General features: G+C 48.7%; 1 protein-coding gene across 5 annotated transcripts in view; it reads right to left on the bottom strand.

Moving 5' to 3' along the window:
• Window positions 1–950: 950 nt before the first annotated feature.
• Window positions 951–21,792, bottom strand: part of CRHR2 (corticotropin releasing hormone receptor 2) — a 202,056-nt gene continuing 181,214 nt past the window's right edge. For all 5 annotated transcript variants that reach the window (XM_083704265.1, XM_083704266.1, XM_083704268.1 and 2 more), the window contains 3 exons: window positions 20,371–20,506; window positions 18,580–18,621; window positions 951–3,604 (listed from right to left, as the gene is read on the bottom strand). In XM_083704265.1, the coding sequence (XP_083560391.1) occupies window positions 3,464–3,604; window positions 18,580–18,621; window positions 20,371–20,506 (319 nt within the window). In that variant the 3' untranslated portion in view covers window positions 951–3,463. The remainder of the gene's footprint in view (window positions 3,605–18,579; window positions 18,622–20,370; window positions 20,507–21,792) is intronic.

Below are 21,792 nucleotides of genomic sequence, written 5' to 3'. Positions count from 1 at the left end.
ATGGACTTCAGTTGGTCGCCTTGGATCAAGTCTATGCTTCCAGGTGCCATAAGAAAGCTGCAGAGATAGCACAGGATAGTGCGCACCCCGGAAATGACCTCTTTCAGCTTCTGCCTTCTGGAAGAAGGTACAGGGTTATAAAGACTAGGACTAGCCGCCTGAGAAACAGTTTCTATCCAAATGCGATTTTGGTTTTAAACCCAGTGTAAGGTAGTCTCTATGGGAGTATATTGTATTTAATTAAGGGGTATCAGAGTTTTTAGGGGGTTAACCAGGCTGGTATAGCAGGCTTGTTGGTTTCTGAATGTCTGATGTAGATTTTCAATTTCGTTGTTCTGTATGGTACAATGACAATAAAGATTATCGTATTGTTGAGGGGCCTGGTAGGAATTTTTCCACTTGGCAAATTGGCACCAGCCACTTGGTTTTCGCTTACCTTGTAGCAAATTGTCACAACTTTTTAAGGTTTGGCAGTTAAGCATTGGAATATTTCTGGAGAAGAGAAGAGGGGAGGTCGTGCCATGCATATAAAGGATTCTGGGGGGCGTGGCCCTGTCCGAAGCCTGGGGAGGTGAGGGTCTAAGGCACGACCCCTATTGGTGACCCCGGGGGAGCTCGTAGTTGATGTGCATGAGCAGGACTCCCCCTACTGGTGGTTAACCCTTTCCGGACTCCCTGCAGATGGGCTGGAGTCAGATATAGTCAGTTAGAACCAATGCCTAAGCCAATACCGCTCATCATCTGTAACCAATAAAGTTGTGGCCTTTTTTTAGCCCATTAACCTTAAATATTTGAGTCATGTGTCTTTATTCAACCAAGGGTTTGTGTGTGTGTGTGTGTTCGGGATCTTGCCACGCAACCCAAATCGTGTTCCAGCCAATAAACCATTGCTATTCCCGTCTTCTTTCCGGTTAAACAACGGCAAGAACAAAACTCTCCAAATCCATAGAAACCCAAAAACAGAAGAAGTGTTTATTATTGAAAATATTTACACCATATCATCAGTGTGACATAAAAAGCCCCCGAGGATTGTCTACTGCATTCCCCAATGCAGACGAGACACTCTTGATGCAATGCAAGCCTCACAGCTGCATTGTCACCATCATCTTTGTATCCTGTTTCCCTTTAGAAAAAAGCAACAGCTCTCTGTTGTCCTCTTTCCAGGGAAAAGCAAAGGCCGCTGAAGAAGCTGGTCAGCACTCTTTCAAAGCTCAGTGGTGAAGGAGAGGTGAACAAAAAGACAATCTGAGAGAGAGAGAGACAGATAGACAGAAAGCGAGAGAGAGAGAGAGAGAGAGAGAGAGAGAGAGAGAAATACTACAGAGATGGTCCATTTAAAAGCTTCGTCTGCCAGCAAGACCAGTATGTAGCACGGAAGGAAAATTCTGCTCCCAAGACCTTGAAAACAGCGGAGAAGGTCCGTGTGCAGTTTCTAACCCTCCATTCCCCATATTTCCACCTTTTTTTGGGGGGGGCGATGTGTTGTCTTGGACATTGAAACAGGCTTGTAAATCGCCAAGCTAAGTGAGCTTCACCTCCAGGCCACTAGGAGAGGAAGGTCACAAGGCGACTAGATCTTTTGTTGCCGTTGCATTCAGGTTACCGGTGCTCCACAAATGATGAAAATAGGGACATGAAAGGCCAATGGACAAACGTGAAATTCTTGAGGGCTAGCGCCTTCTTCAGGCTGTGATTTGCAACCCACACAGGTGGCAAGGGGATGCAGGGGTCGGGCTACCGAGAAGAATGAGACATTCCCAGATGGTTATTTCTGCAGGACAATTGCACAGTTGCTGGTAATAAGGTGTGTGTGTTCTGGATCCCTGCCTTTTAGATGGGGCTTCTTTTGGGTGGGTGACGCAATATCCCAGCCCTCCAATCGCAGTATTGTGTAGCTCTGGAAATGTGACTTTCCTTCTGGTAGCTTGGCCCCAGTGTTCCTGATGGGTGGACAGTGGCTGTGTCAAAGCTGCAGTGGTTTAGAGGTGGACCTAAGGTGCCATTACTGACCAGTAGCACAGATCTTACAACTTGAAACCACCCAGAATTGTGAGGTCGTGTTTGTGTGCATCAACGTTTGAAGTTGAGGGCTGTTCCTCAAACGCAGCATCCTTAAAATAAAATAAAATTGGCACAGAGCTTCAAGACTAGGATTTCAAGACTGTTCAATAGTAGGGAAATTCCTGGTGGGGATTCCTTAGCTGTGATTCTGGCACGGTGGGCAGTTGGTTTAGATGACCGTTGGAGTCTCTTCCAACTTTAGATATCTTTGGCTCTAGGCCCAGAGCTCACTGGGAGCAGATAGGCTTTGCCTTTAGGAGGTCCTTGCATCAAGGCAGGCCTAGGAGAGGCTCCAATCCAAAACCCTGGGCAGCCGTGGCCGGTCAGTGTACACAATACTGTCCTAGATGAACCATTGGTCCGCACTGATGCCAGGCAGCTTCCCATGTTCCTAACCATGATTCCTGCAGCCACTTTTGCTTTATAAATAAAATAAATAAGGCGGCAGACTCACTCGGGATTTAAAGCTGAGTAAACTTGCATAGGATTGGCTTGTTAGTTTTCGAAAGGCAATGGTCTCTCGCATATGATGCCTTCATTTAGCAGGATCCCCAGCAAACAGAAGTTCAGGGTCTCCCTGAAATGAGGGTAGGTTCCCTGTTACAGTGGGGTTGTATGGGGCCGTCCAGAGATTCCCCATGACGGCCTTGGCCCAGTATATCTGAAGGATCGTCTCCACCCCCATCGTTCGGCCCGGACACTGAGGTCTAGCTCTGAGGACCTTCTGGCGGTTCCCTCCCTGCGAGAAGCCAAGTTACAGGGAACCAGGCAGAGGGCCTTCTTGGTGGTGGCGCCTGCCCTGTGGAACGCCCTCCCACCAGATGTCAAAGAGAAAAGCAACTACCAGACTTTTAGAAGACATCTGAAGGCAGCCCTATTTAGGGAAGTTTTTAATGTTTGATGGACTATTGTATTTTACTATTTTGTTGGAAGCCGCACAGAGTGGCTGGGGAAACCCAGCCAGATGGGCGGGGTATAAATAATAAATTATTATTATGGTTGCAGTTCTCCTATTTGGGTTTACAAAGCATAGGGTATTTCTGGAGGGGAGAGTGTGGGAAAGCAATAAATGGAGAACACAGTAAGGGCTGTGGCACTCCCTCCGAAGGTTGTGGACTCTCCTTCCTTTTTAAGCAGAGGTTGGGTGGTCATCTGTCATGGATGCTTTAGCTGAGATTCCTGCATTGCAGGGGGGTTGGACTAGATGACCCTCAGGGTCCCTTCCAAATATATAATTTTATTACTCTACCACATGGACGAGGAGGAATTGTGACAACCAAGGGGTTAAAAAGAGAAAAAAGAACACAGGGAGAAAGAGTATTTTTCTGGTGTGGGAATGAGGAGGAGGAGAAGGAGGAAAGAGAACAAAACTCCATAGTCAGCTGGTGGTTGGCTGGGCTTGTCACACGGCAGCCGTCTGCTTTATACTGTGAAAACTAATCCTTGTCGGAGAGGTTGGGATGGACATGGCTCGAGCCACGCGGACTCGAAGGGAGTGGTGGTCTTGCCAGCGGTGCCATCTTTTCCGGGCTGCAGAACGTACCTAGTGGGAAGGAGAGAGAGAGAGAGAAAGAAGAGAAAGAGAGAGGGTGAAAGTCAGCCGCGAGTCAATGGTGTGATGCAGCAGCAAGAAAAGCTAATGCAATTCTAGGCTGCATCAACAGTCAAGGGAAGTGGTAATTCCCACCCAATTCTGCCAAGCTGGAACATGTGCAGAGGAGGGCAACCAAGATGATCAAGGGTCTGGGAACCAAGCTTGATGAGGAACGGTTGAAGGAGTTGGGCATATTTAGCCCAAGGAAGAGGAGTCTGAGAGCAGATACGATAACCACCTTCAAATATCTCAAGGGCTGTCACACGGAAGAGGGAGCAAGCTTGTATTTTCCTGCTCCGGAGGGTAGTACTAAATATCAGGAAGAACTTTCTGACAGTAAGAGCTGTTGGACAGTTGAATGGGATCCCTCAGGAGGCAGGGGCATCATGTGGGCAGGGCCAGGGTGGCCGTAGCCCCAGGGACATGGTTTTGAGGGCCACGTTGGCCGGATGGGCTTCCTCCCGCATGAGTTGGTAGGCAGGCAGGCTGTGCAATGTGGCTCTGTGAACTCTCTGTGCCCCACGCCTGCCTGATGGTGGGAGTCTGGCTGGTGGAATGGGTTGTGTTCACCCTCCACACCCAGCCCCTGGTCCTGCCTGATCCCGCCCAGCCAGCACCAATAAAGGAAGCAGTGCCACAGTCAGGAGGCAATAGATTCTCCTTCCTTGGAGGTTTTTAAGCAGACATTGGGTGCCCATCTGTCATGAATGCTTTAGTTGAGATTCCTGCATTGCAGGGGGCTGGACCAGGTGAATCTGGGGGTCCCTACCAACTGTGTGGTGGGACGCGGGTGGCGCTGTGGGTTAAACCACAGAGCCTAGGACTTGCCGATCAGAAGATTGGCAGTTCGAATCCCCGCAACGGGGTGAGCTCCCGTTGCTCAGTCCCTGCTCCTGCCAACCTAGCAGTTCAAAAGCATTTCAAAGTGCAAGTAGATAAATAGGTACCACTCTGGCAGGAAGGTAAACAGCATTTCCATGCACTGCTCTGGTTCGTCAGAAGTGGCTTAGTCATGCTGGCCACATGACCCGGAAGCTGTACACCGGCTCCCTCGGCCAATAAAGCGAGATGAGCCCACAACCCCAGAGTTGGCCATGACTGGACCTAATGGTCAGGGGTCCCTTTACCTTTACCAACTGTGCAATTGTACGAGACTGTGTGTTAGACGCAGTGTTTCCCAACCTTGTGCCTCCAGATGTTTTTGGCCTACAACTCCCATCATCCCTGACCACTGGTCTTGCTAGCTAGGGATGATGGGAGTTGTAGGCCAAAAACATCTGGAGGCACAAGGTTGGGAAACACTGTGTTAGAGGTACCGGTAATTTCTTTGCTTTGGGGAGGAGCTAACCTAGAGGCCAACTGAGCAGAGGGACTTCCTCTCATAGCTCTGTGAATCTTGGTTGTGAGACTAGGATTTGGTCGGGAGAGGGGAGAACTGTGGCTCAGTGGGACAGCATTTGCCTTGCATGCAAGAGGTTCCTAGGTTTGATCCCCAATACTGTCTCTAGGCAGGGCTAGGAAAGACTATGGGGAGTGCTCTGTCCATGTGGACCAAGGCCAGACTACATAACTTGCTGATCCCCCCCTTTTTTTTTGCCTCTGGCATGTCACCCCCAGAAGACTGCATGTGAGCAAACATGGGCCTCAGATCTAAAAAGGTTCCCTGCCCCTTAGCAAAAGCCTTGCTGAGTAGCGATGCCCTCCTGGTCCTACGAATCTGGTGGTTCTGATTTCTGATGGATGCTTTCGTAACAGCATATCTCCTTCCCTGAGCGAGGCCTGAAAAGCTTCTCTCAACAGTGCTGTGCGGGCAGGTGGGTAGCTCATCAGTTAAATCGTGATTCATAACGGGCTATTATGACAAGCAAGCTCCCAGGCTGCTGAATTCGTAATTAAAGCCACGCGTACAATGAGGCAGATTGTTGCTTGGTGCTCCTAAGACAATCTCGCTGTTGCAAAACCTGCTGCTTAGAGAGAGATTTTCCAGGCTATCAATGCTGCACGTTCACTCACTCACAGCCCTTTATGGCTGACTCATCACATAGTGTCTTTCTACAGTTGAATATATAGCTGATTGCAAGTTCAGGTTTTTCAGAGCTGGCATATCGGGACTACAAATAAAATCAGCCACCTTGGGCGAGGTGGTACCTTCTCTGCGGAATCAAGATTTCCCAAAGATGAGAACCGCATTCCACACTGCCTTATGTACAGTGTCTATTGTCTAGTCCCAAACTTGGGTCTCCAGCTGTTTTTGGACTACAACTCCCATGATCCCTAGCTAGCAGGACCAGCGGTCAGGGATGGTGGGAGTTGGACTGGTTACTTGCTTGTTGCCCAAATGTCCCCAAGTGACTCGGAACACATTTAGAAACATAAACATGTTGCGCTATTAACAGATTCATACAAAACACCTGCAATTCACACACACAACATACACAAAACAGCAGCACCCCACCCTCAAATGGCAACAGAAAACTTTGGCAGCACATAAGAACAGGGTTGAGGGACATCGGTGGCGCTGTGGGTTAAACCACAGAGCCTAGTGCTTGCTGATCAGAAGGTCGGCGGTTCGAATCCCCGCAATGGGGTGAGCTCCCGTTGCTCAGTCCCTGCTCTTGCCAACCTAGCAGTTCGAAAGCACGTCAAAGTGCAAGTAGATAAATAGGTACCTCTCCGGCGGGAAGGTAAACGGCGTTTCCGTGCGCTGCTCTGTTTGCCAGAAGTGGCTTAGTCATGCTGGCCACATGACTTGGAAGCTGTACGCCGGCTCCCTTGGCCAGTAAAGCGAGATGAGCGCCACAACCCCAGAGTTGTCCATGACTGGACCTAACAGTCAGGGGTCCCTTTACCTTTACCTTTAAGAACAGGGTTAAACAGTCACCACCTCGCTGCTCAAGCCTTAGCTGTGCAACTCCGATTAACATGTTAACAATATCCAGTCCTCCAGCAGCACAGAAATAAGCATAAAATCCAGCTGCTAAAAATCCCTGCACACACACACACACACACACACACACACACACGATTGGATTGCTGTATTTCTATTTGAGTGTAAGTGGCTTTGAATACTTTTAGCAGAGAAGAAGCTGACATAGTCATTTGCCAACCAAAATAATTATTTTATCTTTTGCAACGGACTGGAAGCTGTGATGACACCTCTGAGGCGAGAGTTCCAAGCTTCAAAACCTCTCGGATTTGATCAGATATCAGAGCCTGGGTCTTCCGTGACCTGAAATGTGAGCTGCAGGCCATGTTTAGCACCTGCTAAAAAGAGCCTGCGGTTTGCTTTTCAGAGCTCCTTCCTGACAGAGAGGAGAGGGAGGCAAAGCAGGTGTGAAGTCACAATGGAGAGAAGAAGAAACTGCTCCTTGTTCCTGATATTCCTCTCCATTATCTCTCTCATCTAGTCTAATCTTCCCTGGCAGCTTGAAGGCAGAGGGGCAAGGATGGTTAGCAGCCAAGGCAGAGAGATAACCTTAAACAACAGAAAAGGACAGAAAGCCCATTTTTGTGTGGTTTCCAGCTGGTAGGGGAGATTAGTTAGAGGACAAGGAATGAATGGATGTGCTTTCTGCCCTGCAGAGCTGTTGGTTACAACTAATGCTCTGTAACGATGGGATGGCAGGTATTGCTGAACGATTTCCCCCTGCTAGTGTTTTGAATCACCAAGGGATTTGCCCCCCTGCTTCCTCAAGAGAAAATACATCAATTATGGGCACCACATAGATGCTTATCTATAAACACCGCTGTTATAAATAGAAAAACCAGCTTGCTTCAGATGGATCGGAGGAGAAATGGCTGGACTCCTTTTTCTCCACGGCTGGAAATTGGCTGTCGCTCTTAATTCACGCTAGGAGGAAACAATTGAATCTGCTGGCGAAATGTCAGAAGTAGTTGATTTGCAAGATTGTTTTCCCAGTCAGATGAATACGATGTATTCCCTTGGCATGGAAAAGAACTACCCCATTTCCCAGATGCGATGGGAGCAGATAAATCTACCCTCCAGCTGTCTGTCTAGGTCGGCCTTCAACAGGTGAGTGCCCTGCAGATGTTTCCGTTGCCATCTCCCATCAACTCAGTTTTGCTGGCTGGTGCTGGCGGGATTTGCAGCACAAAACATCTGGAAGGCACAGCCTTTGCAAAGGCAGTTGTATAATCTCTCCTTTCTAATTTGTAAAGAAAGGGCTTTTATTTATCTTAAAGTTTACTCTGCCTTTCGATTAGACGCTTACAAGGCAGCTTACAAAAAAAGAGAGTTAGAAGCAGCGGACAATAAAGGCAGCTTACATAACAAAACAAAAATGAACCCTCTTCCCACAAGCACATAAAATGTTAATCAGCCCAAAACCTGGTTACAGAGAAATGTTTTCGCCTGGGGAAAGGGGAGGGAAACTTTAACAAGCATACATGCTGTGCTTAAAAAGGCACAGGAGTATAGGAAGCCGCCTTATACTTCCTGGAGTATGGCAAATATATTGGAGTGGTGTGCCAAAATAAACAGTCTGGCAAAAGCACGTCAAAGCGCAAGTAGATAAATAGATACCACTCCGGTGGGAAGGTAAACGGCATTTCTGTGCACTGCTCTGGTTCGCCAGAAGCAGTTTAGTCATGCTGGCCACATGACCCGGAAGCTGTACGCCGGCTCCCTCGGCCAGTAAAGCAAGATGAGCGCCGCAACCCCAGAGTCGGTCATGACTGGACCTGATGGTCAGGGGTCCCTTTACCTTTTTAAGGCTGCCTGGTAGGCACTGGTGAGAGAAAGCAAAAGGACGCCCAATGAGTTGTGATGAGAGACTTCACTTAGAATGAGTTTTGAGCCTCTTGGTCAGAGGCGGCCAATATGGAGCCTGCCAGATGTTGGATTTAAACTCCTATCAGACGCCGACAGCATGGCCGGTGAACAGGGTGAGGGGTGTTGTGGTCCAGGAACATCTGTAGGGCACCATGTTGGTTTGCCCCTGCATTAAATTGATATGGGAAAAGGAAGTTAAAACTGGTGACAACAGGACCGCCTCCTGTTCCAGGCTGAAGTCTGCAGGGTTTGCTTTTGAAGAGTCCAGGGTATGGGACCTGAGTGTTCAGGACCACGGCCAGCTCATTCTGGGGCTGGGAGCTCCATGCAAGCGAGCCTAAGTACAGTGGTACCTTGGGTTAAGTACTTATTTCGTTCCGGAGGTCCATTCTTAACCTGGAACTGTTCTTGACCTGAAGCACCACTTTAGCTAATGGGGCCTCCCGCTGCTGCCACGCAATTTCTGTTCTCATCCTGAAGCAAAGTTCTTAACCCGAGGTACTATTTCTGGGTTAGCGGAGTCTGTAACCTGAAGCGTATGCAACCTGAAGCATCTATAACCAGAGGTACCACTGTACTGATGGAAGGGTGTTCGAAGCTCTATTTCCTCAGAGGGAAGCTCTTTCAGCTTAGAAAGGCCTTTCCAAAATAGTAAAACATTTTGGAGGTCCCGGGCCACAGGGAGGTTAGGCTAGCCTTGACCAAAGCCAGGGCTTTTTTGGCCGTGGCCCCGATCTGGTGGAACGCTCTGTCCCAAGAGACTAGGGCCCTGTGGGACTTGACATCTTTCCGCAGGGCCTGCAAGACAGAGCTGTTCCACCAGGCCTTTGGCCATGGCACAGCCTGACCCCCTCTCTCCTTCTGTAATCTTCACAGAACTCTAGCCCAATGGTTGCCATTAATTTGACTCTGAATTGATTTTAGAATGAATTGATTTCAGAATGTGTTTCAATTAATTGATTGTTATTTTATGTAAACTGTGTTATTTTTACTGTTGTTAGCCGCTCTGAGCCCGGCTTCAGCTGGGGAGGGTGGGATATAAATAAAAATTATTATTATTATTATTATTATTATTAGTAGTAGTAGTAGTAGTAGTAGTAGTAAAGTTATAGGTCATCCGGCTGGATGCCCACAAACATTATGACTATTTCTGCTGTACAAGGCCAGACACACTCCTTCTCCTAACAACTCTGTGCAGTCTGTCAATAATAATGGTAAGGATAATATTCTGAATATCCTCATCAGTGTACATCGTTGTTGTTGTTTTCTTACCTCAAGGGCACAAAGAAAGATCCGCATCCTAAGGAAATTAAACCTAAAGTTTGCAAGGCAAAGGGTGAAAGCCAGCAAATGTCCCCATTTCACAGATAGGGAGCTGAGGCCAGAGCTATATGGGCCACAGCACCAAGGGACTGTCTACATCACTGCATGGGGAAATTGAACTCATGTCTCCTTGCCTCCAGCCCACTGCTTCAAACTACATCTCATCTTGACTATATCTCATCTGGCATTTAGCATGGTGGTTTCTTATTTTTCACTGGAAAAACCTTACATGAGGGATTCCAGCTCCGAAACCTGAAAACAACAACAACAACAACAACAACATTTATTTATACCCCGCCCTCCCCAGCCAAGGCTGGGCTCAGGGCGGCTAACACCAGGTATAAAAACAAATTTTTAAAATACAACTTAAAAACAAGATTAAAATGCAACATTAAAATGCAGCCTCAGTAGAAACTCAAATCAAAAACTTTTGGGGAATGAAAACATCAAATCTTCACTAAGGCCAACTACCCAGGCTGGTCCTATGTGGGCCAGAAAAAAGCCAGGGAAGTCCACAAATTAGAGTTCCATCACAGAAGGAGAAAGGAAAAAGGAAAAAAAAGATGCAAGCAATTTTCTCCCTCTGTTCTCTCTCTCTCTCTCTCTCTCTCTCTCTCTCTCTCTCTCTCTCTCTCCTCAGCCTCTGGCAAACTTTTTGAAGTGGCCTGGGGAATGGAAAAGAAGTGCAATTTGCCCGTGATGGCACTGACAGCGAAAGTGCAGCAGAGATTCTGGGAATGGCATAAAACTATATTGGGAGAAGGCAGGTGGCGTTGCAAAGCACCCTGGAAAGCCCTGCAGAAGGCAGAGCGATGGAGCACAGATGCTGAGGAGGAGGGCGACTTCACAAAGCAAAGGTCCTTTGGATGCAAAGGTTAAACCTCTGTCCCACAGGGCTTTCACATCCACTGCTGGCCTCTCCCCATTCCCTATCCCCAGGTAACCGTGCCGTGGCAGCAATTGGCATGGAGAAGGAGTGGTTTGCATCAGGAAAGGACGCAAGGGGAAGGGAAGGCTTAAACCAAACACTCGCCTCTTTTCCCCCAAACTCCCCTCCAGCTGCTGTGATTTCATTATATTTCAAAAATTCATCCTACTGCTCTTCAGCACAACAGCATTTTGTTGTAAAAGCTACTTCCGACTTCAGGAGGAGGTGGTGTTGCGGACTTCACACCCCCAACACGTCCCAGCCCCTGCGTGATCAGGGGAATCCTCGGGTCACGTCATCCCCTGAGCCAGCCAAGCGGCCCGGGATCTCCCTCTTTGCCACTTAGCCACGTTGGTTTTCCCACCCGCCCACCCTTCAAGGTTCCCCTTCTGACCTTGCTATGGACCTTGGTCGTTCGCTGTTAAGGGGCCTGGTAGCAATTTTTTCCACTTGGCAAATTGGCACTGTCCATTTGGTTTTCCGCCTACCTCGTAGCAAATCGTCACAACTTCTTGGTTTAGCATTGGTAGGGGGATTATTATGTAGATGTGTTGGGGGGGGGGGAGCACCATCACCTACCCCCATAGGCGCCGACTCCATGGGGCCTGAGGGGGCCCAAGCCCCCTCAAAAATTCGTTTGGGGGGGCTCTGCCCCCCCAATAATTTAAGAAAATTATTACCGTATTTTTCCTTCTATAACACACAGACTTTTTCTCCTAAAAAGGAAGGGGAAATGTCTGCGCGTGTTATTGAGCGAATGTGTGGTCCTTGGAGCCAAGTGGTGCGAGGGGAGGGGGAAAAAAGCAAGCAAAAATCAAATCGCACTCTCCTAGAAGGGAAACTTGAAAAGAGGAAGCGGCTGCTTTCCGGCATTCTGCCTCAGGGTCTTACTGCCCACCCTGCTCTGTTTCCTTGCTGTGTTTGCTCAAACGGAACAAAGAGCAGGGAAAGCCCCTCCCCTCCAGGCAGAGGGAAAGCAGAGTGTGTCTCTGTGCTCCGTGCAGGAGGGAGAGAGAGAGAGCGAGAGAGAGCGCGCGAGCTGGCTGACTTGGGTGGGTAGGTGAGGGAAAACTTTTGCCTTCCTTTCCTCCCTCCTCCTGTTATACCCCTCTCCTGCATTCTTAGCCAGCTGCTTCTCTGCACACCCCTCTCCTGCTCCTTGTCCCTTCTGTGTTTTTCCTTCCCTCCCACTTAAAATGTGGTTAAAAAGCATGGCTCCACATGGATCCTCAGGATCTTTGCATTGGGTCAGCCCAAATTCACCATCAGAGCACATAGCATGTCCATGGCTACAGCCTGCCCCCCAAAAATCACGCACCCACTGTTGCCTGGGGCTGCAATGGTGCAAAAACGTGGTTACAAAACATGGATCCACATGGATCCTCAGGATCTTTGCATTGGGTCAGCCCAAATTCACCATCAGAGCACATAGCATGTCCATGGCTACAGCCTGCCCCCCCAAAATCATGCACCCACTGTTCCCTGGGGCTGCAATGGTGCAAAAACGTGGTTACAAAACATGGATCCACATGGATCCTCAGGATTTTTGCATTGGGTCACCCCAAATTCACCATCAGATCACATGTCTGTGGCCACAGCATGAAGCACAAAAATGATACATCCACTGTTTCATTCAGAATGTTTTTTTCCCTTGTTTTCCTCCTCTAAAAATGATGTGCGTGTTATGGTCAGGTGCATGTTATAGAGCGAAAAATACGGTAGTTATATTATGCTTTGTAAAATCACAAAATTATGTTGGTATTTTTTATTTTCCTTGTTTGATGATAGTTACCTTTTAAAATACATTCAGTAATGAGTTAAAACAAATAATTATTACGGTAGTAAAAGAGGCGGCGCGAGTAGTTTTGCTCGGTGCGTGCGACTGGCCCAGCCCCCCTTTCCTTTTCCTCTCTTCTGCTCTCCCGCCGGGCGCCTGAGGGAGAGTTACTTAGCGGTTCTGAGGAGCCGCTGTTGTTTCGGCAGGGGAAAAACCGCCGCCCGCGAACCGCCGAGCTCCCTCTCTCTTTCCAGCCTCTCTCTCTCTCTCTCTCTCTCTCTCTCTCTCTCTCTCTCGCTATGGCCAAGGAGGAGGAGAAGCCCTTCAGCCAGTCTATGGCCGAGTGGCGGAGGTTCATCTACAACCCCAACAGCGGCGAGTTCCTGGGGCGAACGGCCAAGAGCTGGGGTGAGGAGGGCGAGCGAGCGCGCGCGCGGGGGGAAGGGAGGGGAGGGGGCGGCCGGCACGAGGGGCGGTGGGAGGCGCGGCGCGGCGGGCACTTGCCTTGCCCACCACGCATCTCTCTCCTTCTCGGTCTCTCTCCCTCCCTCAGCTGTCGAGGGGGCCACGAGGCGGGCGGCAGCAGCAGCAACGGGCCGGGAGCGGATCTTATAAAACTTCCCGGGGCAGGACCCCAGTATGGGCCCCCCCAATATTTTTTATAAGTCGGCGCCCCTGCCTACCCCAAATATTGAAGGGTAGTCGGGTAAAGGATTCCGGGGGGTGTGGCCTTGTCCAAAGCCTATGGAGGTCAGGGCCTAAAACGCGCCCCCGAGCGGTGACCCTGGGGGAGTCCCTAGCTGATGTGCATCAACAGGGTTCCCCTGCTGGTGCTAACCCTTCCTGGTCTTCATGCAAAGAGGTTGAAGCCGGATAGTCAGATAGGACCAATGCCTAAGCCAATACCACTCATCCCCTGTAACCAATAAAGTTGTGGCCAATTTTAGCCCATTAACCTAAAATAATGGTGTCATGTGTCTTTATTCCTACTGGGGAGAGGCGGGATCTCGCCAGGCAAATTATAAAACAGGGTAGAGGAACCTTTTTAAATTCCAGGGCTACATCCCACCCCCCAAATGAGCCTCCTGAGAAGCCACATGCTCATGGCGAGTGGAGCCAGAAAGAACAGAGGGCCGATGAAAGGAGCAAATCACACTGAGTGAGTTGTAGTGAACTCGTTATTAGCAATATAGGATCCACACAGGAGTGTCAGGCCTAATGAGCACAGCAACTCATCTCCGGCAAGTCTTGCCCCCATGAAGACCAAAGGTCCCCGCCTCCCCACAGTTGCCTACGTCTCCTCCTCTCCAGGGTTTCCCCAAGCAATCTGATACTATGTCCGTGTGCCTGCCTTTTCTCCTCTCGTTTCATGCCTCTTCTGGTTCTGGGAGACAAGCGGGGAGGGGAGCTGGGTGCAGCAGGAGTGGGAGAGACCTAGAATCATAGAATCATAGAGTTGGAAGAGACCACAAGGGCCATCGAGTCCAACCCCCTGCCAAGCAGGAAGCACCATCAGAGCACTCCTGACATATGGTTGTCAAGCCTCTGCTTAAAGACCTCCAAAGAAGGAGACTCCACCACACTCCTTGGCAGCAAATTCCACTGTCAAACAGCTCTTACTGTCAGGAAGTTCTTCCTAATGTTTAGGTGGAATCTTCTTTCTTGTAGTTTGGAACCATTGCTCCGTGTCCGCTTCTCGGGAGCAGCAGAAAACAGCCTTTCTCCCTCCTCTATGTGACATCCTTTTATATATTTGAACATGGCTATCATATCACCCCTTAACCTCCTCTTCTCCAGGCTAAACATGCCCAGCTCCCTTAGCCGTTCCTCATAAGGCATCGTTTCCAGGTCTTTGACCATTTTGGTTGCCCTCCTCTGGACACGTTCCAGTTTCTCAGTGTCCTTCTTGAACTGTGGTGCCCAGAACTGGACACAGTACTCCAGGTGAGGTCTGACCAGAGCAGAATACAGTGGCACTATTACTTCCCTTGATCTAGATGCTATACTCCTATTGATGCAGCCCAGAATTGCATTGGCTTTTTTAGCTGCCGCGTCCCACTGTTGGCTCATGTCAAGTTTGTGGTCAACCAAGACTCCTAGATCCTTTTCACATGTACTGCTCTCAAGCCAGGTGTCACCCATCTTGTATTTGTGCCTCTCATTTTTTTTTGCCCGAGTGCAATACTTTACATTTCTCCCTGTTGAAATTCATCTTGTTTGTTTTGGCCCAGTTCTCTAATCTGTCAAGGTCGCTTTGAAGTGTGATCCTGTCCTCTGGGGTGTTAGCCACCCCTCCTGGGCCTCTTCACCCCACCTGGGCCTCTTCACAAGCTTGACTCATCTCTGCCTCTTGGTCTTCCTCTTCTCCTGCTTCAGCTTCCGGACTTCTCTCCGCCACAGACTCTCCCCATTCACACAGCCCTGTTACCTCTTCAGCTTCCAACATCTCTTCCTCCCAACCTTGTCCCTCTGATGCCTCATTGTCATCCCACCACCACTCTGAACCTTATTCCTTTGGTGATTCCCCAGCTGGTTCCTCCCACCATTCCTCTGCGTCCAACCTGCCCCTGACAACTGATCCATGGCTCTTAAAGGTAAAGGTAAAGGGACCCTTGACCGTTAGGTACAGTAGTGGCCGACTCTGGGGTTGCGGCGCTCATCTCGCTTTACTGGCCGAGGGAGCCGGCGTACAGCTTCCGGGTCATGTGGCCAGCATGACTAAGCCGCTTCTGGCGAACCAGAGCAGCGCACAGAAACGCCGTTTACCTTCCCGCTGGAGCGGTACCTATTTATCTACTTGCGCTTTGATGTGCTTTCGAACTGCTAGGTTGGCAGGAGCAGGGACCGAGCAACGGGAGCTCACCCCGTTGTGGGGATTCAAACCGCGACCTTCTGATGGGCAAGTCCTAGGCTCTGTGGGTTAACCCACAGCGCCACCTGCGTCCTATGGCTCTTACCTTTGTACATTAGGCTACATGAAAAGCCAGAGGTTTCTTCTCTCTCCCCCCTCTCTAACACACACACACACACACACACACACACACACACACACACACAGAGTTTCTCCCTCTCCCCCCACTGGCCACACTTCTCTGAATTCTCCATCCAGGCAAGCAAGAAGCATCATCACAGTCCAGGAGAGCCACTTTCGCCTTTTGGAGGAGGTGGGGTTGCGGGCTTCACAGCCCCTCCACACGCGCGGTGGGTGGAGGCCAGCCCCCGCATGATTGGGGGGATTTCCGGCCGTGTCACCCCCTGGCCGGCCAATCGGCCAGCTCAGGGGGCGTGGCCTACCCTATAAAGGCAGGACGCGGCTGGGGATCTCCCTCTTTGCCGCTTATCAGCTGTTCTGTTTTCCCACCCTCCCGCCCTATAAGATTTTCATTCTTTGACCTTGCTGTGGACCTTGGATGGTTGCCATTGAGGGGCCTGGTAGGAATTTTTCCACTTGGCAAATTGGCACCAACCACTTGGTTTTTGCCTATCTCGTAGCAAATCGTCACAACTTTCTGGGTATTGGCGGTTAGGCATTGGTATAGTTCTGTAGATGGAAGAGGGGAAGTAGCGCCATCACCTGCCCCACATATTGAAGGGTAGTCCAGTAAAGAGTTCTGGGGGGCGTGGCCCTGTCCAAAGGTTAGGGCCTAAGGCACGCCCCCTTGCGGTGGCCCCGGGGGAGTTCCTAGTTGATGTGCATCAGCAGGACTCCCCCTACTGGTGGTTAACCCTTCCCGGACTTCTAGCGGATGGGCTGGAGTCGGATATAGTCGGTTAGGACCAATGCCTAAGCCAATACCGCTCATCATCTGTAACCAATAAAGTTGTGGCCTTTCTTAGCCCATTACCCTTAATAATTGTGTCATGTGTCATTATTTCCACCTGGGGGTGGGGTGGGGACTTGCCACGCAACTCATGCTAGCTAGACAAAAGCACTCAAGGAGACCCTGGAGCATGGCCAATGAGAGGTGAGCCCTCATGAGTGTGTGTTTGTGTGTGTGCATGAGAAGGGTCCCCTGCTGGGACATGGGCCCTTGACATCTGGCCAAGCATTCCAACCCTTGGTGCCGAACCCCAACGAAATAACATTATCTTGTTTTATCCCATCTTCTCTCTCTCTCTCCTTTGTCTGGAGTGTCTCACATAAGCGTGCCATTGATGGATTGAACAATGCAACGAGGAAGCAGCAGTCTGGTAAGCTGCAGAAAGCCACCAAATGTGTTGGGTTGACATAGGAAGGACTTGCCTCCCTATTTGTATGTTTCAAGAAGCCTTAGAATAATTGCAAGAGGCGCACAGAAAAGGCCTTTCTACTTTGCAGAAGGCGGGAGGTGGAGGGCAGGGAATTATGCGGGCAGAAAGGGAAGCAAATGAGTCCCGAAATTATCGCAATCAAATGCTGTTATACCTGGCTAATGGGATGGAATGGGTCAATTCAGAAAAGGCAGAACAGAAAGAGAAGAGCATTGCTGTTGCTAATGGCTCTGAAAAGTCCTCCGTGCAGGGAGAGGAGAGAAAACTATTAGGGTGGTGCTCTGCTTGAGTGGAAGGGATGAGCGCTCAATGAAAGGCTCCAGGAAGGAAGATGGGAAATCCCTCCCAAAGGGATTAAACGGCCTGCAGTGAGGAAATGGGAGCAAGACGTGTGTGCATGTCTGTATAGAAGCCAACTTTAAAACTCTTGTTAAAGCAAATGGCTCTTGCAAAGTTCTTGCTCAGCAAATGTACAAACAGTGGAAGATGTTGTTGCATTGTCAGCCAGGGAGTCGGGGAGCTGTTTTCCAGGAAAGTGCACCACCACCAGAAGATCATATAGGAAATTGCCTTAAAAAGGTAAAGGTAAAGGTACCCCTGCCCGTACGGGCCAGTCTTGCCAGACTCTAGGGTTGTGCGCTCATCTCACTCTATAGGCCAGGAGCCAGTGCTGTCCACAGACACTTCCGGGTCACGTGGCCAGCGTGACAAAGCTGCATCTGGCAAGCCAGCGCAGCACACGGAAACATCGTTTACCTTCCCGCTGGTAAGAGGTCCCTATTTATCTACTTGCACCTGGGGGTGCTTTCGAACTGCTAGGTTGGCAGGCGCTGGGACCGAACGATGGGAGAGCACCCCGCTGCGGGGATTCGAACCGCCAACCATGCGATCGGCAAGTCCTAGGCGCTGAGGTTTTACCCACAGCGCCACCCGCGTCCCTACAGGAAATTGCCTTATTCTGAGCCAAATACCTGGTCTAGTCCAGTATTGTCTACACTGGCTGGCAGAGGCTCTCCAGTGTTTGGGGCAGGACATTCCCAGTCCTTCCTGGAGATGCCAAGGGGAGGGGATTGAACCATGATCCCTCCCTTTAATTTTGCATTTGCTACATCCATTTGCTCCCATTTCCTGGTGTGCACGCTTGTTTGCTGCACCTGAACTCTACTTTTTGAGACGTACTGTTCTCATTCTGAAGCAAAGTTCTTAACCTGAGGTACTATTTATGGGTTAGCAGAGTCTGTAACCAGAAGTGTATGTAACCTGAAGCGTATGTAACCCGAGGTACCACTGTACTATTGTATTATACACTGAAAAATATGGTATATTTCAAAGCAAATGTTTGGAGTGTGGATATGGATTCAGAATGTTTCACCAGATTTTTTTTTTTGGGGGGGGGGAGAAGTTAAGATTGTGCATATCAAGGGGCTGTGAGGATAACATGCGGAATCTGATGTATGTTGCAGATCCTCCAAGCATGTTGAAAATCCTGAAATGACCCAGCCCAGCAAGTTATGAAGCAACTGACTTGCCTGGTGCCTCAATCTCTCCTATGTAGATTGGAAATAATTTCATAGAATTGCAGAGTGGAAAGGGATCATGAGGGTCATCTGTCCAACGCCCTGCAATGTAGGAATTTTTTGTTCAACCTGGGGCTTGAACCCACAACCCTAAAATGAAGAGTCTCACGGTTTACTGACTGAGGCTTCCCTCACAGAGTGGCTGGGAAGACAAGCATAACCAAGACTGGATGGTCCTTTTTCTATTAGGAAGCCTAACTTCTCCATTTTGCTAAAAAAAACAACCCACCAACTTTTTATTAAGGGACAGTGCAGACAGAGAATAATGAAACTTACCTCTCCATTTAAGAAGCAGTAAAACACAGACACAAAAAAGCCCTAGAAGAAACAGAAAGACATTGGTATGAGGTTATTTTCCTCCCATTGCAAAAGAAGATAGGAAGAGGCATGAAAAAAGGCTGGAATGTTTGGGGGTGAATATCATAAAGCCCTCGGTTTTTTTACTTCTGATGTCCCTCAGCCAATATTCCTCTGCCAACAAGTTGATTCCTGAACAGTCGATTTATTGAGATACATCTCAAAGTAATGCTGTGTTATCTTACCAGAGCGATCCTTAATATTGTCTAGATTAGGGGTGCGTAACCTGGAGACCCCCAGATGCTGTTGGACTAGAACTCCATTCGTATGTTCAATTTAAAAAAAAAAGTATCCCATCTCCAGCTAGTCTCTAGGTAGCTATGAGAGATAAATAAAAACAGAGTAAAACAGAATAAAACAAACACTTTTGATCACAGTTCCTGTTGGCTTGAGGGCCACAGGTCACCCATGCCTGGTCTAGATCTATGACTGGCTGTTCATAAATTGGTTTGGGGGACAAATCTCTTTAACCGGACATTACATCTTGGAAATCATGTATATATCACAGATGGTTACTACATAAAGCCTGACTCCACTTCTATAAGTGATACGTGGGGCTGCCCTTGAGACTGACCCAGAAACTCCAGCGGGTGCAGAATGCCGCAGCAAAACTCCTCACGGGGTTCTCGCTGCGGGATCACATTCACCCAGTGCTATATCAGCTGCACTGGCTCCTGGTGGAGTACAGGATCAGGTTTAAGGTGCTGGTTTTAACCTTTAAAGCCCTATACGGCCTAGGACCCTCATACCTACAGGACCGCCTCTCCTGGCATTTCCCACGGAGGACCTTATGGTCTTCAAACAAAAAGATCTTGGAGGTACCGGGCCACAGGGAGGTTAGGCTGGCCTGAACCAGGGCATTTTCGGCCGTGGCCCTGATCTGGTGGAACGCTCTGTCACAAGAGACTAGGGCCTTGCGGGACTTGACATCTTTCCGCAGGGCCTGCAAGACAGAGCTGTTCCACCAGGCCGTGGAGCTGGACTCAGTCTGACTCTTATGTTTCCTCCCCTTATGGTCTTGATTTATGGGCTACTATTAAAATGAGGCTGCATTTTAAATTGTATTTTAACTCATATTTTAATAAACCGGCTGTCTTGTTTGTTTGTCCCCCCCCATTATGTTTTATTGTAATTTTATTGGTGTAAGCCTCCCTGAGCCTGGCTCTGGCTGGGGAGGGTGGGGTATAAAAACAACAACTTCTTCTTATTATTATTATTATCATTGAGTGAATGTTCTCCAAAGCATTCTCCAGAGCGTTCCACCAAGTTGGGGCCAGTACTGAAAAGGCCCTGGCCCTAGCTAAGACCAATCTAACCACCTTGTGGCTCGGGACCTCCAAAGTGTTGTCATTTGTGGACCTTAAGGTCCTTCGCAGGGCATACCAGGAGAGGTGGTCCCGTAGGTACGTGGGTCCTAGGCTGCATAGGGCTTTAAAGGTCAAAACCAGCACCTTAAACCTGACCCTGTACTCCACCGGGAGCCAGTGCAGCTGGCAAAGCACTGGATGAATGCGATCCCATGGCAAGGACCCCATACATTATAACCCATCCACAGTCCGTGAGGTATTTCTCTTGGCTATAATTCCTTGTCAGTCACCCTGACTGTGAGCTCTAGCGGTCGACAGAGTAACACACTTGTCAAAGCTGAGCCAGTTTAGTCATTTAGGCATTTAAATGCCCCTTTTCCGTTTTTCTTTTAACATCCCTTACCTGAAAAGACTGCAAGAATGAGTTGAAGTAGATGAAAAATATCTGGGAGATATCATCTTCCCCGGGGTTGACGAAGAAAAGCATGTAGGTAATACCCAGAAGAGGCAGAAGAACTAAGGTTGCTTTGACAGCCTTCCTGTTAAGGGGAGATCAAAGGGGGAAAGTTCACAAAAACGACAGGAAATGAGAACATTGATGGAGGACAACATCTCACCAGTGAAATGCTGAAATCGCATGTTTAGTGAATGAGACTGGATTTGCCTGACTTGTGGTAGTTTCTAAGCTATGTGTGGGATGAAAGGCCACCCAAATTCCAGAATTTCAGACAATGAGACTCAGGAGATTCCCAAATAGCTTGTGCCATCATTTGTTCACTCACTTTTTACAGAGAATCTGCAGAACGTTATAGCCAAACGTTCAGCCTGCTCTATCGCTTCCTGTTCAGGGTGGCTGGGAGTTTAGGGGTGAAGCCAGGGAGTTGAAACCTATGAACCCAACAATGTTGACTCTGATCTTGCCCAAGTCAGTATCGACACAGCCAGGGATAGATGAGTCAGACAATTTCAGTGTCTTGTCTGGTTCCCATTTTTCGATCTTAAATCTATTTCCCCACATTTCCACATCAGTTTGCGAATTATAAGAAAGTAACCAGGAAAACTAACCAGAGTTTTTGTTCTGATTTATCCCAATAGACACATATTTGTATGGAATTCTGCCTAATATTTTTGCAACACAGTTTTCACCGTTATATGCATTTTTGTACACATTACTTGGCCGGAGAACTACACTGAAAAATTCAGAGAAGGGTGAATTTTGAACGGTGGCTGTGTTTTGGTTCACATATTTTTTCACGGAGTGCAAATTAGGTAGGTTTACCTCTAAATGTGAACTGAATTGAATCCCTCCCCCGCCCCAACTCTGTCCAAAGAATAAATGGAAAATAATAGATTTAAAGATCTGGGTAATTTATTTTTTTAGGTCTCTGCTAGTGCTAAAAAAAGGAGACTCAGTGGTTCCAGGCATACCACTCTGAAAGCACAGTTCTGCAATTCAGGTGCTACCACTGAAAAGGCCCTGTTTGCACTTGGGAAACTGGGCATTCCTCTGCAAGGTCCTAATTCATTTGCCTTGGTTACACATATGGTAAAATCAAACTCCCAAAGAGCTGCTCTATACATTTCACAATGTAGTGGTATAATCCTGGGACTGCACCACTTCAGAATATGGGTGGTGCAAATCATAAGCTTAAATACTCTACCAACTTTCCCTGTGAAAAATTAGGAGGTTGCAAGCCAGGTTTTCCTCTAAACCCTAGTTTTCTATTTGCAAGGCGTTCTTAACCTCAAACATGCAACCACACCCTTTGCTTTCTGAAATGATACAGCCCTAAGAGAGCTGTGCCATGTGTCTCCTTTGTTACCC

This window comes from Podarcis gaigeae (genome assembly GCF_964106915.1).
Source record: "Podarcis gaigeae genome assembly, chromosome: 12".
Taxonomy (NCBI): domain Eukaryota; kingdom Metazoa; phylum Chordata; class Lepidosauria; order Squamata; family Lacertidae; genus Podarcis; species Podarcis gaigeae.
The sequence above is the reverse complement of the archived record's forward strand: the minus strand, read 5'-3'. Positions and strand labels throughout refer to the sequence as shown.